General features: G+C 33.6%; 3 protein-coding genes across 4 annotated transcripts; 2 read left to right on the top strand and 1 right to left on the bottom strand.

Moving 5' to 3' along the window:
• The first annotated feature begins 3954 nt into the window (after positions 1-3954).
• LOC140842029 (zinc finger protein 4-like) lies at positions 3955-6619 on the top strand. Of its 2 annotated transcripts, XM_073209831.1 has the most exons (3): positions 3955-4323; positions 4718-4914; positions 5618-6619. In XM_073209831.1, exons 2-3 carry the CDS (start codon positions 4870-4872, stop codon positions 6371-6373), a joined length of 801 nt encoding a protein of 266 aa, XP_073065932.1. In that variant the 5' UTR covers positions 3955-4323; positions 4718-4869; the 3' UTR covers positions 6374-6619. The 2 variants fall into 2 exon arrangements, with proteins under 2 accessions (XP_073065932.1, XP_073065939.1); XM_073209838.1 differs by lacking the exon at positions 4718-4914 and having other exon boundaries at positions 3958-4323.
• Positions 6620-6888: 269 nt separating this feature from the next.
• LOC140842042 (probable ascorbate-specific transmembrane electron transporter 1) lies at positions 6889-9100 on the top strand. Its single transcript, XM_073209850.1, has 4 exons — positions 6889-7741; positions 7837-7885; positions 8022-8221; positions 8507-9100. The coding sequence occupies exons 1-4, from the start codon at positions 7580-7582 to the stop codon at positions 8756-8758; spliced, it is 663 nt and encodes a 220-aa protein (XP_073065951.1). The 5' UTR covers positions 6889-7579; the 3' UTR covers positions 8759-9100.
• Positions 8529-11937, bottom strand: LOC140842012 (mediator of RNA polymerase II transcription subunit 27-like). Its single transcript, XM_073209807.1, is given in 9 exon segments — positions 8529-8662; positions 9272-9309; positions 9402-9445; positions 9523-9591; positions 9691-9750; positions 10233-10442; positions 10444-10654; positions 10852-11017; positions 11628-11937. Coding segments are annotated over 9 exon segments (1059 nt in total). The 5' UTR covers positions 11878-11937; the 3' UTR covers positions 8529-8651.
• Between the last annotated feature and the right edge of the window lie 18 nt (positions 11938-11955).

The raw sequence follows: 11955 nt of genomic DNA, 5'->3' as shown, positions 1-11955 counted from the left end.
GAATTGTTGTTACCTATTGCGATTTGTGCCGACTGTAGGAAAAATCGAGAGAGAAATATCTTTTTTTTTAAAAAAAAAATTCTAAAATAAAAATTATCGATTTTTTAAAATTAAATTACACGTACAAAAACTTTCGAAACCGATTTCTATTTAGATCATATATGAAAAATTATTATTTTCTATATTAAAAATATTATTTGTTCGAATAATAATTTATTGGATATCTATATTATCAATTCACTCTATATTTTTATTTATTTTGAAAATCAAATAAATTTTTTTGTATTTTAAAAATCTATAAATTATTTTTTTCTCCTAAAAAAATTAGTTATTTTTAATAATCAAATAATTTTTTTATATTTAAAAATCTATAAATTATTTTTTTCTCCTAAAAAAACTTAGTTATTTTTAATAATTAAAACCAATTTATCAACATTTGTTAACTTTATTTTCAATGTCATCTCAATAAATTATCAACATTTGGTCACTTTATTTTTAATGTCATCTCAATAACTTTGTTTTTTTAATTTCTTACAACAGATATTTAATACTAAACAATTAGCATGAGATGATTTTCAATCTAGAATAGTTGTTCGATTTAAAAATAAATTTTTGTTTAAATTTTTTTCTATGTAAAATATGGAGTGATATGAGTAAGTTTTTAGTAAGACAAGAAGAGTAATTATAAAATTAAATATTTTGGTGTCATGTAAAGTAATTACTCTAAAAATCTCATACTTAATAATATAGAATATATAGTATAGATATTTGTTACATGTTAAAATAAAAATTTGTTCTTGAAAAAAATTGATTATTTATAAAATATTATTATAAAAAAAATACTTTTATGAATAATCAATACAAATTTTTGTTAACATAAGAAATATTATTTTTTAAAAAAAAAATTTCAAATTACATTTTAAATGGAGAGTCAAAAACAAAAGTAAATTCTAACGATGAGATTGAGATCTGATATCGTGCTAAAATTAGAGAATTGTGCCTAATTCCACCTCAAAAAGCTAGATCAAATAGAAAATTGTGTAATATTATTTATATAACTTTCAATAACTTAATTTAATGAAAGTGAAATATTTAGATTCTAATTTATTAAAAATATATTATTAAATTATTTACTAAAAAATTAAATAATATTAAAAAAATTATTAACTTTGATACATGGGCATCGGTCAACGTACCACATTATACATGCCAGGCAAATGTTTCTTTCATATTACTTCACAATTTATGTCAGAGTTCAATTAATTTCAATAAACTAGCAAAGACGAGGCGGAACGAAGATGAAGTATATACAGACAAACTCTATTTATTAATTTCTTTAAAAATTAATTTAAAATTCTCATTAAAAAAACGATTTTTTTTATTGGATGGTTTAATTTTAGGTTTTGATCATTAAATTTTTATTTTTTGTTTTGAGGCACTTACCTTATTTTTTTAATATTTTAGTCTACTTTTTAACGTGTCATTTAAAAAATCAACAATTTCATATATAACATTAGTATTTTTTATGTTATATCATAATTTTCAATATCATATAAATAATTTGATCAAAATAGTCAAAATTTAAGATTTAGTATATCAAAATTATACTTTGAAAACTGAATTAAAATCTAAAATTAAACAAATTGTTAGTGAAAAAATTAGATTCATTCATGTCAAAGTGGTGCATGTGAGTTACATCTTGTTTATCTATGATCAACGTGTTGTATAACTGGTTTATGTTATGTATGTTTTTTTGTTCTGTTCTGTTGTACGCCATGTGAGTCATTTCTTTATTCCCACGGTTCAAAGTGCTGCACGTGAGGAGGACGCGTGTGAGTCACTTATTGTTTCCATCTTATCAACATGTTGCATGATATAAATTCTAATATGGATTATGTTATTCTTGAATTATGTCATATTATATGTATGTGTATTTATTTGTGAAATTTTTTTTGTTCTCTTGAGATCAATTTAGTGGTTGGATGCATAAGTATAATAAATAATTTTGGTTTCAGATAGTGATCTTTGATGATGGAGATGAATACATAAAATATACAAAAAAAAAATTATTGAGGATGATGACGTGAAAGATGATCCGTATAACTGGAATACTTGATTTCTTTTATTTTAAAATTCATGAATTATTTCTTTTCAAATATTTTGGTTAGTTTTTCGGGAGACGGATTTATTTATTCATTTATATGATTAGAGTTTGACACAATGATTCTTTCAATGAATAAATTACGTACGTTTTCTTTTAAATTTTTAGATCAATGCGATGATCCGTGGGTAACCAGTATTTTAAAGAAGACTTAAATTTTATACAAATTCTTGCATGCATTCTGAGTATGGTAAACCGAGCCTTACACCAACATAATAATTTAATGCAAATACCGAAAAGTAATATTGGGTTACTATTTAACAACCAAATTTTCACACTTAAAAGTCTGTAATATATATATATATATATATATATATATATATATATATATATATATATATATATATATATATATATATATATATTGTATTTTTAAAAATTAGCTTTTAACGAATTTTTTATATAACAGTGGTAAATAAAAAAGGAAAATTTGTGTAATAATTTTTGGCTCATATCCAAACCCAAAGGGTGCATGACAACTCCTCTGGTCTATTTTGTCAAGGTAGTGCAGAGAATATGATGCTGCAAATAGAAAGTTCTTAAAAAGATTATAGTGTTTCTATTTTCATCAATTATATGCCTGAGCCACTTTTTCATCATTAAATATAAATTAATGAAAACTTTTATTAAAATGGATTGCTAGAAATACAGGAATATCAACCTTAATTCGATATTTATGCATTGTGTGAGGTAAATTGTTATCTATAAACGACCATAAGATAATACTCTATATAAATCACAAAATATTCTTATATTTTACGAGATTATATCACTCCGGTGTCAAAATAATGCAAATTTATCACCTCCAATGGGTGTTTGAGTCGGTGAGATACGTAAACTCGGGGGATATTAACACGGATGTTATATAATCGACACCATGAATTTAAAATCAACTCCGATGTAATTTCCTTTTCACATAATAACGTGTACTTGAATTCAGCATAAGGTCTAGCTGCTGCTGGTTGCCTGAGTCACCATGATTTACCTTCTCTCATAATCTTGTCGGGCTAGAGGTGAGAGGCGTATAAGATGAGCGATTTCCCCGCAGTGTACTTGAATTCAGCACGGCCCAAATTAAGTCATCCCGAAGCCCACGAGTTGTTTTTCATAGTCTGTTAACTTGGATACGCCTGTGAACCCAGCAAATTTTTTATTTTTGTAATATTTTTTTAATAATTTAAATTTAAATTTTCAAATATTTAATATTAAAAAAATCGACTATTGGTATTCCAATAAAGTGTGATGCAATAGAGACAACGTTGTTAAAAAAAGTTAAACCATGGTGCTTATTATAATAATCAAAGACAAAACTTACATGAGACGGTCTCACGAGTCGTATTTTGTAATACAGATATCTTATTTATGTCATCCACGAATAAATATTACTTTTTATGCTAAGAGTATTACTTTTTATTGTGAATATCGGTAGGATTGACCTGTATTACAGATAAAAATTCGTGAAACTCTCTCACAAAAAATCTACTCATAATCAAAATAACATGTCCTATCTAATGTTTGTTTATTTAAATGCGGCAATTGATATCTTATTGCTGCATAGAAAATATAAAAAAAAAAGGATTAAAAATGCATCTGCCACTTGGATAATAATTCCCACCGAAACAAAATGAAGAGGGCTAAATCAGTAATTTCACCACTGTTTTTGCACAGGAGCATGGGACATCTCATGGTGGATGTCATGCTTGTTCGGTCCCATTCCCACAGTTTTGAAAAAAATCAAATTCCATGTAAATTGGACTTTCTAATAAAGAAAGGAATTAAAAGAGCATCATAATATCTCGTGGCCATCTTTTGTTTTCTTCTCAAAGAAATTTCGAGGATTTATTCTAAGAAGATGTTATCGAATGCTGAAATTTGATTCCAAAATCTCGTAAAAAAAAAAAAACTGTATTACACTGTTGAATGAAGGACACTTGTTTTGGTGGTAGTGGGGCAAAGCATTTTCGCAGGCGGAGGAACATAAAATAGCAATCGTCTGCTTTATTTCTCTGACGTACCAGTTACCACCACCCCTTCTCTCTAATGATCTTATCTCCATGTTATTCTCGTGTTTCTGAATCACACCATTTTTGGTAAAAAAAACTGGACTCTTCGCTGTCTGTCTTTTCATCTCACAATCTGAGACGCTTGCAGTTGGTTTCAAGGTACTTACTGTCAAAATCCCTAAACTTTTTTCGGGGGTGGGTTACCTTTTTTTTTATTGCTTTTGTACCTGTTGATTCTTTGTAAAGCTGTGGATTGGTTTGAGTCAATTCTTGGATCATAAAGTTGGTTTATGGATGGATAAAATACATGGGTTTTGGTTGGTTTTGGTTTGTTTTGTTTTCTAGTAGTTCGAGTTCTTGATCTAGTGAATTACGCCAGAGTTAGCTTTGAGATTTCTAGTACTTGGCTGTGAAATCCATGGTATCTGTGTTTCTTGAACATGTGTATCTTTTTTTTGTGCTCATTCAATTGGAGTTAAACAGTGGAAAATTAATAATAATATTGAATTTTTTTTAAAAAAAAACCAGTGCCAAGGCAATCCATCTTTTGCAGATCTTGTAAGGAATGCCGATGAGGGGACGCAATTTTAGCCTTCTTTCCAAGAAACTTTCAACTTTTAAGACATGAAAATGACACCTGAGGATTTTTTTTCCTTTGATTGCCTTGCCCTCTCGTTGCTCGGTCCATATGGAATCTAAGTTGGGATGCCATTGTCAAATCAGTCCCAAGAAAGTTTACAACAACTTCACGTAATCATAATCCACTCTCCATAATCTTCTTGTTGAATCTTTATGAGATAAACATTTGAGTGTAAACCTGACCACAAGCTCGTACTGTGTGTGACTAAATTTTGTTTCGAAACTCGAATCTGAAGTTTGAATACAATCGTTCCCATAATTGTTTAGAATGTAAGAAGAACCGTTGGTCAACACAATGTTATGCAAATCCGGGTTACTGATGTTCTGTTTGTACTAAAATCACAGCATCGCTTAATTACCTCGTTAGTTGATGGTTTGATTGAGAGTTTTATTCTCTGTTCTTTGGAGTATATTACCCTAAAAGAATCTCGACTTTCCGTAATCCTCATGAACAACAGTAGTTGACATGCATGGCGTGGATCATTGGTTGCTTGTTCATCTGAGTCGTGTAAAGAAACACCACATATCTGTATCAAGTGACCACCTCATCCAAAGTTTAGGCTTCTAGCATTTCCCATTTCGTTCTTGCATGCAAAACTCTACATTCCAGCCCTTGCACTTATTACTTTGCCTAGCTAGCTCTAGTAACGATATTGAATATGGCGGGCACTAATATTTTTAAGCCATAATAGCTAGACGTCAGGCCTTCAATATTTCAAGTCCTGCGGTAACTAGTTACCCGAAGCTAACGTACCAATGCTAGCTAGTCAGCTGCCTTCGTTTTCACAAGTAACCGAATTCTTTTGATTTTCAGGTAACTGAGTTGATTCCACCATCAAATCTACATCGTTTTTTTCGAAAAATGAGACCCCCGAATCTCAATCTAGAGTCGGAAGATGAATTCGAATCCACCAGCCATGTAGCCTCCAATATATCCTTGCAAGAAACGTCCCCCGCCCATTCCAAAGAAAACAACTACTCTCACGAAACGACGCCTCTTACTCTAGACCTCACACTTGGCTTCTTCAACAACACCAATACCAATTCAAAAGGCACAGATGAATCCCCTCACCCTCCAGTAGGTACCCGAGTTTTCTCATGCAATTACTGCCGCCGGAAGTTCTACAGCTCACAGGCATTGGGAGGACACCAGAATGCACACAAGAGAGAAAGAACTCTTGCGAAAAGGGCCATGCGAATGGGTATGTTATCAGAGAGATATGCTAGCTTAGCGTCATTACCGCTCCATGGTTCTGCATTTCAATCTCTAGGGATCGAAGCTCATTCGGCAATGCACCAACAAATGGTCAGGCCTATTCATAGGCCGATTCACGGGATAAAAGGCGGGGCAAGGTTTGTTGATCAAGGCTATTTCGGGAACATGCCTGCTGTATTCATGGAGAATGATGATGCCGATATTTCGTCATGGCCTGGAAGCTTTCGGCAAATCGACGGGTATCATGGAAATCAGGGATTTGATTCAGGACAGAGTTCTAACATAAGTTTTGCGGCACCTGATCCGCCTCCGAGGACAGATTCATCACTTCCTGATCTAACTTTGAAGCTGTGAACCAATTCTTTTTGCACGAGAAGTAGAGTTTAATTCGGTGACAGCTTTCTTGATTCTTGGGAGTTCGATTCATCTCACGCTGTACAGGGATTCTTTCCTGCTTATCAAAAATACATATTCTTGAATATTTGATGATGATGATTCGGACATCGTATGATTTACATGTTGAGTTGAGATAAAGCTTGCATGCTCCAAGTGTTACTTCACTGACAAATTTTCTGAATTCATATTATTACTTGTTTACCACTTCTCCAATAATTATACATTAAAGTTTGGCTGATAACCATTACTGATCTTTTAGAGAAAAACATTTTTTTTTATATTATTATTACTTGATTAATGAATTCTTATTTATATCAAGTATTCTGAAATTTCAGGATATAACACACACAGAGGAAACTGATAAAGTTTTGACGTACCTTCTGTAAAATCAGGTCCAGATTAGTAATAATACTTGGAATTCATGCATACACATGTCCAGGTTCAGTTATTGATCTTTGTCTATTTGTATTAATTACGATACTATTAAGGTAGTAATCGAGTCGGAAAGTTAAAACATCCACCTTTTTAATTATAAGATAAGATAAGAAGATCACTATAAAGTATAATCAAGGAATGTAAGAAAAACAGACGAAAGATGAGCTTGTAATGCCGTAGATTTCACTTTCGACTGCAATTTGTGACAGTCTTTTAATCTGTCCATATAGAAGGAAAAACGTTTTCTTGGGCTTCTCATAATTAATCTTGCACGGAATTAACGAAATAAATTAGCTTCTGTAATCGGAAACACCAATCTCCACAAGAAATTAACACAATGAGGGCTGCTTCAAATGACTACCTTGGGAATCTTGAATCCTTCGGATTTTTCTACATTAGACATGGTTTTAGCAGAGCTTTCTATCGACACATTTTCATCCTATATATGTTTGTTATTAACGTTTCAAATCTCTTGGGTGTCGTTTTCGGATTGAAAGTGTTAAACAAGACTAATTTTTAATCATGTGTGTATAGCCAGCCGGCTCGACGGATTGCCCGAAATTTTCCCCTCAGTCGCACAACCCTTTATTCTCACACACTGAGATGTTCTTTTGACTAATATTCTACACCACTTTTGATGAAAACAAGAACATCTGATAAAAAAAAAACTTACATATGTTCTCAAATTCTTAGCAAATCATATCCCTGTTGATCAAAATAACAAGACTAATGGGTTTCAAAAGAAGCTCGAACTACGATACGTCGGCGCTTCCAGTGACTCTTTTTGCACATGTTGTGGCAATAGCAGTGATCACTCTACTCCTTGTTTGGCTGCTTCATTTCAGGGAAGGTGTTGCGTTTAAATCAGAAGTGGAAGCCCAGATTTTTAATGTAAATTTTTATTTATTTATTTACTTCTCACCTTTTTTAATTTTTTTAGTGAATCTGGTATAATGATCCGATCGATTGAATGTTGCATGTTGCAGATGCATCCACTGCTGATGGTTATTGGTTTTGTCTTACTCTCTGGTGAAGGTAAACAAACAAAAACACGAGACTATATATATAGATATATTCGAAAACTTCTTTTTCTTGTTAGAAAATATATATAATCTGTTGTTGTTTATCGATATATTTAGTATTTTTAAAGCAGTCGATTACTTATTTACAGCAATCATGGCATACAAGACCTTGCCGGCAATTAGGAAATGGCCGAAAATGATTCATTTGCTGCTGCATTTGGTGGCACTCGGAACTGGAATCGTGGGGATTTACGCAGTCTTCAAGTTTCACAGTGACGAGGGAATTCCCCATATGTATTCCTTCCATTCTTGGTTGGGCATGTCCACTATCTGCCTTTTTGCTTTGCAGGTATATACATATCTACTTACACAGATTTTACTTTAGAACAGTTCCATTAAATTTTCCTTATCAATTGTTGCCAATTCTCATATTAATTTATATAGAAAATCATGAAATATGAATATAATTGAACGACTTCGAGAAAAAAAAAAAAAATTTGCATATTCGATTCACATACTTGATAGATGGCAAAACGAATCAAATCAATCTACGAATTGATTAATTTCCTATGAAATATCTATAGTATTCCCATGTGACAAATGTGTTTCATAATAGTTTATACAAATGTTTCAGTGGCTGTTCTCTTTCTTCACATTCGTTTATCCTCGAGCGGAAGCATCGACAAGGAAAAGTGTAACACCATGGCACGCAGTACTAGGCATCATCATCTTCTTCATGGCGATTTTAAGCACAGAAACAGGGCTGGTCGAGAAATTCTTCATTTTGCGTCTACAACGAAATCAAGAAGCAGTCGTAATAAACTTCACCGCCCTCTTAGTCTTCATGTATGCTGCGTCTGTTGTTATCAGCGTTCTCTTCTTTTAGAGATGTACTTCCATGCATGTTTTTACTATTTGGGTTAAATATATCCAAAATTCAACTATGGAAGTATCATGTTTTCCATTTCAAATTTAAAACCACCTCGACATTTTTTTTGCAGCGGACTCATAAAATTAGTCTTAGACTAAAAATGACACTTCATCTTGGAATGTACTATCAGATTACCCTACCCACAACACGTACCTTTTCAATTGATTCTCATAGCTAGGCTAAACCTCAAGGGTGTTCGATATTAATGTATATGCAAATTCCAAAATCATGAAACCGGGACCTAATCTTTCAAGGATTCAAATAGCCCCCAATAGACAAAACCTGGACTAAAAGGTTATTCTACATGAAGAAGAAAATGAAGCACCTATGCTTTATATGAAAAGCAGCTGATATGGAAAGCCAGTACGAGATCCAGACCACTACAGCTCTCCATGGAGCTATTTTTTGCTGATAATTTGCTGGCAGAGTAGTTACGGAAAGAGCGCTTTACAGGAGGTAAAATCAAACCTGATTGTTTGTCAATTAATAGTAGCTTGCCACACTTGCTGCACAGTTACAATTTCCATGGTTCAGTTTAGAAACAGCAGCAATGCATATAGTATAAGTAAAGTAAATCATGGATAAATCAATAGATCACCTGCAAACTTTGGTAAACAAAGTTCGATAACTGCAGATCCAGTGCTGCAATGATAAAATCAGATGTTAAATTATCTGGAGTTAAGGCAGATTGTCATTAATTACTCGCAAATATGAAATACCAGCAAAGAATGCAAGGCTGATTTGGGATTGACGCAAATGAAGGATTGCAGAGCCATAGAAGCATGTTCCTGCACAGAGAGATCAATGAAGGAGATATATTTTTTGGAACAAACTTTTAGGCCTCCGAAAATAGAGAATGGGAAACATAAGTCGGGCAGTGCTCTTACCGAGACATGTCTAAACACATGATGCAATGAAAAACGATGTCCATGTAAGTGGCTGCCACCCTTAAAAACCAATTATAGACAATAACATCTCAGCAATAGGTTAAAAGCAATAAATATACATGGGAAAAATTAAAGAGTAGAGTAAGTTAAAAGTCCCTCGGAACCATATGAATCAAAACTGATTTATTTTGAAATTATTTGCCAAATAAATCCAGAATGAACATAAGTCAAAACAAGAAAAAGCATGGTAGTGAAAACATGCATGAATGTTGTATCACTCGAGGGATATGGGGGTTTTTTTTTTTGGCTTCAACTAGTTCCTCCTGAGTACTATACTTGCACACTCCCTAGAACTTAGACGAGCTGACGAGCAGACTTTAATCTTCCCCAGTGTTTGCAAGCATGAAAGGGCTCAGAGACTTCAGTGTTAACAAAAAAGAAATGTAGAGCTACTACATCACTCGACAACTTAGTTCAGAGGTGGAAAACAGCTTTCAGTGATATCAACAGACACTTAAAGAAATAGATGTAGATGAAATCACCTCGTCAGGAGAAAAGAAAGCTACTGCATCTGGATCAATGGAACCAGCTGTATGTAGAGATATTACTGCTCTAAAAACAGAAGGTAGAAGTAGCTCAACTACAGCAGCTTCATCTGTCTCGTGAATACTTGCTGAATCATGTCTTAACTTGGTTGTACGAGGGAAGCCATGATCTTTTGACAATTCAATAGAACTTTTATTCGCAGTAGAGAGGCAATGCAGATGCCCGCTTTAACCAATCTAACCGCTGGTACGTAAATGTTTTAAAATCGGGAATCTCTTTCTCTAAATAGGACAAGATATCAGATAGCGATCTCTGATCACCAAGCTCTTCTTGGGGATTCAGAGATTCTACAGCAGAATCATCAATGAGGTGCGGGAAAAACCGCCTTTTTTGATCTGTAAATGCTTTCAGAGCCAATCTGCACAATTCAAGCTCCAGTAATGTGCAACAACTTGACAATATGAAAACTTTATACGTGCATACATGAAAGCCCGCAAAAAAAAATCAGCTATCCTAAGAATGAATTAATGAACAAAATTGTTTGGAATTTAACATGTTATACAACACTCTAGAATATTAAGCTCAGAAAACAGCGTAGTAAGACACAAGAAATACCTGGTCCTATCAACGGCAGAAGCACCAGCCTGACCAGCAAGTTGACGTTTCCATGCATAAGCAACGACGGCACCATCTGGACAAACCAAAGGCATGTGGAGGCCCCAAGAATTACTTCGGGAACGAAGAGAATCATTCAGAACACCAGATTCCTCCAGCTGCCTTCCTAACAAAGATGACAAAATGTTGAGACTAAAAAGAATAACTCAGACTTCCTACAAGTTTGATCAACTTTCTTCGACACATGGAAATCAACAGATAGAAGAGTAAATGAAAAATTTCCCAAGAATTTTAAACTGCATAAAATTTGGTTAGTGAAGTCATAGCAGAATATACCTGGTAATCAATAGCTTAAATATGTTAAGAGCATTCTTGCATGCTTGCAACAGTTTTAGCAAAAAAAGGTATAATAACTCAAAAGCCTTCTTTTACACCCCAAAGCCTCGAAAAACTGTTTTGTACCATAAAACCAGTTCCCGCGCTTCCGTCACATAATCCATCCTCATGATAGAAACTTGATTATAAACTCAACAAATCTAAGACAACACATTTTAGAGTTTTCTAAGACACCACACTACAAAAACTCAATTTTCACCAAATTTAAACAATAATTTTCAAGACCCCTAAACCGAGTTCACAATCAATGATATTCAAACCCTACGAATGAAAAACCTAAATAAACGCTCAAGGAAACGCGATTTTGAGTGATCTGTCAAAGCTTTCCCACCAATTTCAAGAAAAGTTAACTGATGAGAACAAGTTTGTGCGTTACCTACCTATGGAGCGAAGGTTTTGGAGGTGCTGGCGCATCAAGGATTCTTCTTTAACGATTAAATTCAAACACCTAGAAGACTGCTGATGGTGAGGCTCCGATGCCACAAAAAATAGAGCTTCCAGAAGCCGATCCGCACCTAGCCTTACATCAGCTATCAACCGCCCCGCCTCACCCAGTCGTTCCAAAGCTTGTGCCACCTGCTTTGGCGGCGCGTCCCCCGCCTCCGGCGGTGGTGTAGCAGCCTGCTGCATTTTTTCTTCCTTTTGTCAGTGATTATTCTGTGGGTTGTTTTATGTATTTGGTTTGGGCCTTTTACATTCCAAAACTTC

Source organism: Primulina eburnea, chromosome 1 (assembly GCF_022965805.1).
Source record: "Primulina eburnea isolate SZY01 chromosome 1, ASM2296580v1, whole genome shotgun sequence".
In the NCBI taxonomy this organism is placed as follows: domain Eukaryota; kingdom Viridiplantae; phylum Streptophyta; class Magnoliopsida; order Lamiales; family Gesneriaceae; genus Primulina; species Primulina eburnea.
Note: the sequence above shows the minus strand (reverse complement) of the source record. Positions and strands in the feature narration are given on the sequence as shown.

Bases quoted from the DNA above. Each gene is read 5' to 3' on its own strand.
- LOC140842029 (XM_073209831.1), top strand. From the start codon at position 4,870: ATGCCATTGTCAAATCAGTCCCAAGAAAGTTTACAACAACTTCAC. The intron at 4,915-5,617 runs GTAATCATAATC...TTTGATTTTCAG, and splicing joins AAAGTTTACAACAACTTCAC to GTAACTGAGTTGATTCCACC.
- LOC140842042 (XM_073209850.1), top strand. From the start codon at position 7,580: ATGGGTTTCAAAAGAAGCTCGAACTACGATACGTCGGCGCTTCCAGTG. The intron at 7,886-8,021 runs GTAAACAAACAA...ACTTATTTACAG, and splicing joins TGTCTTACTCTCTGGTGAAG to CAATCATGGCATACAAGACC. The intron at 8,222-8,506 runs GTATATACATAT...CAAATGTTTCAG, and splicing joins TCTGCCTTTTTGCTTTGCAG to TGGCTGTTCTCTTTCTTCAC.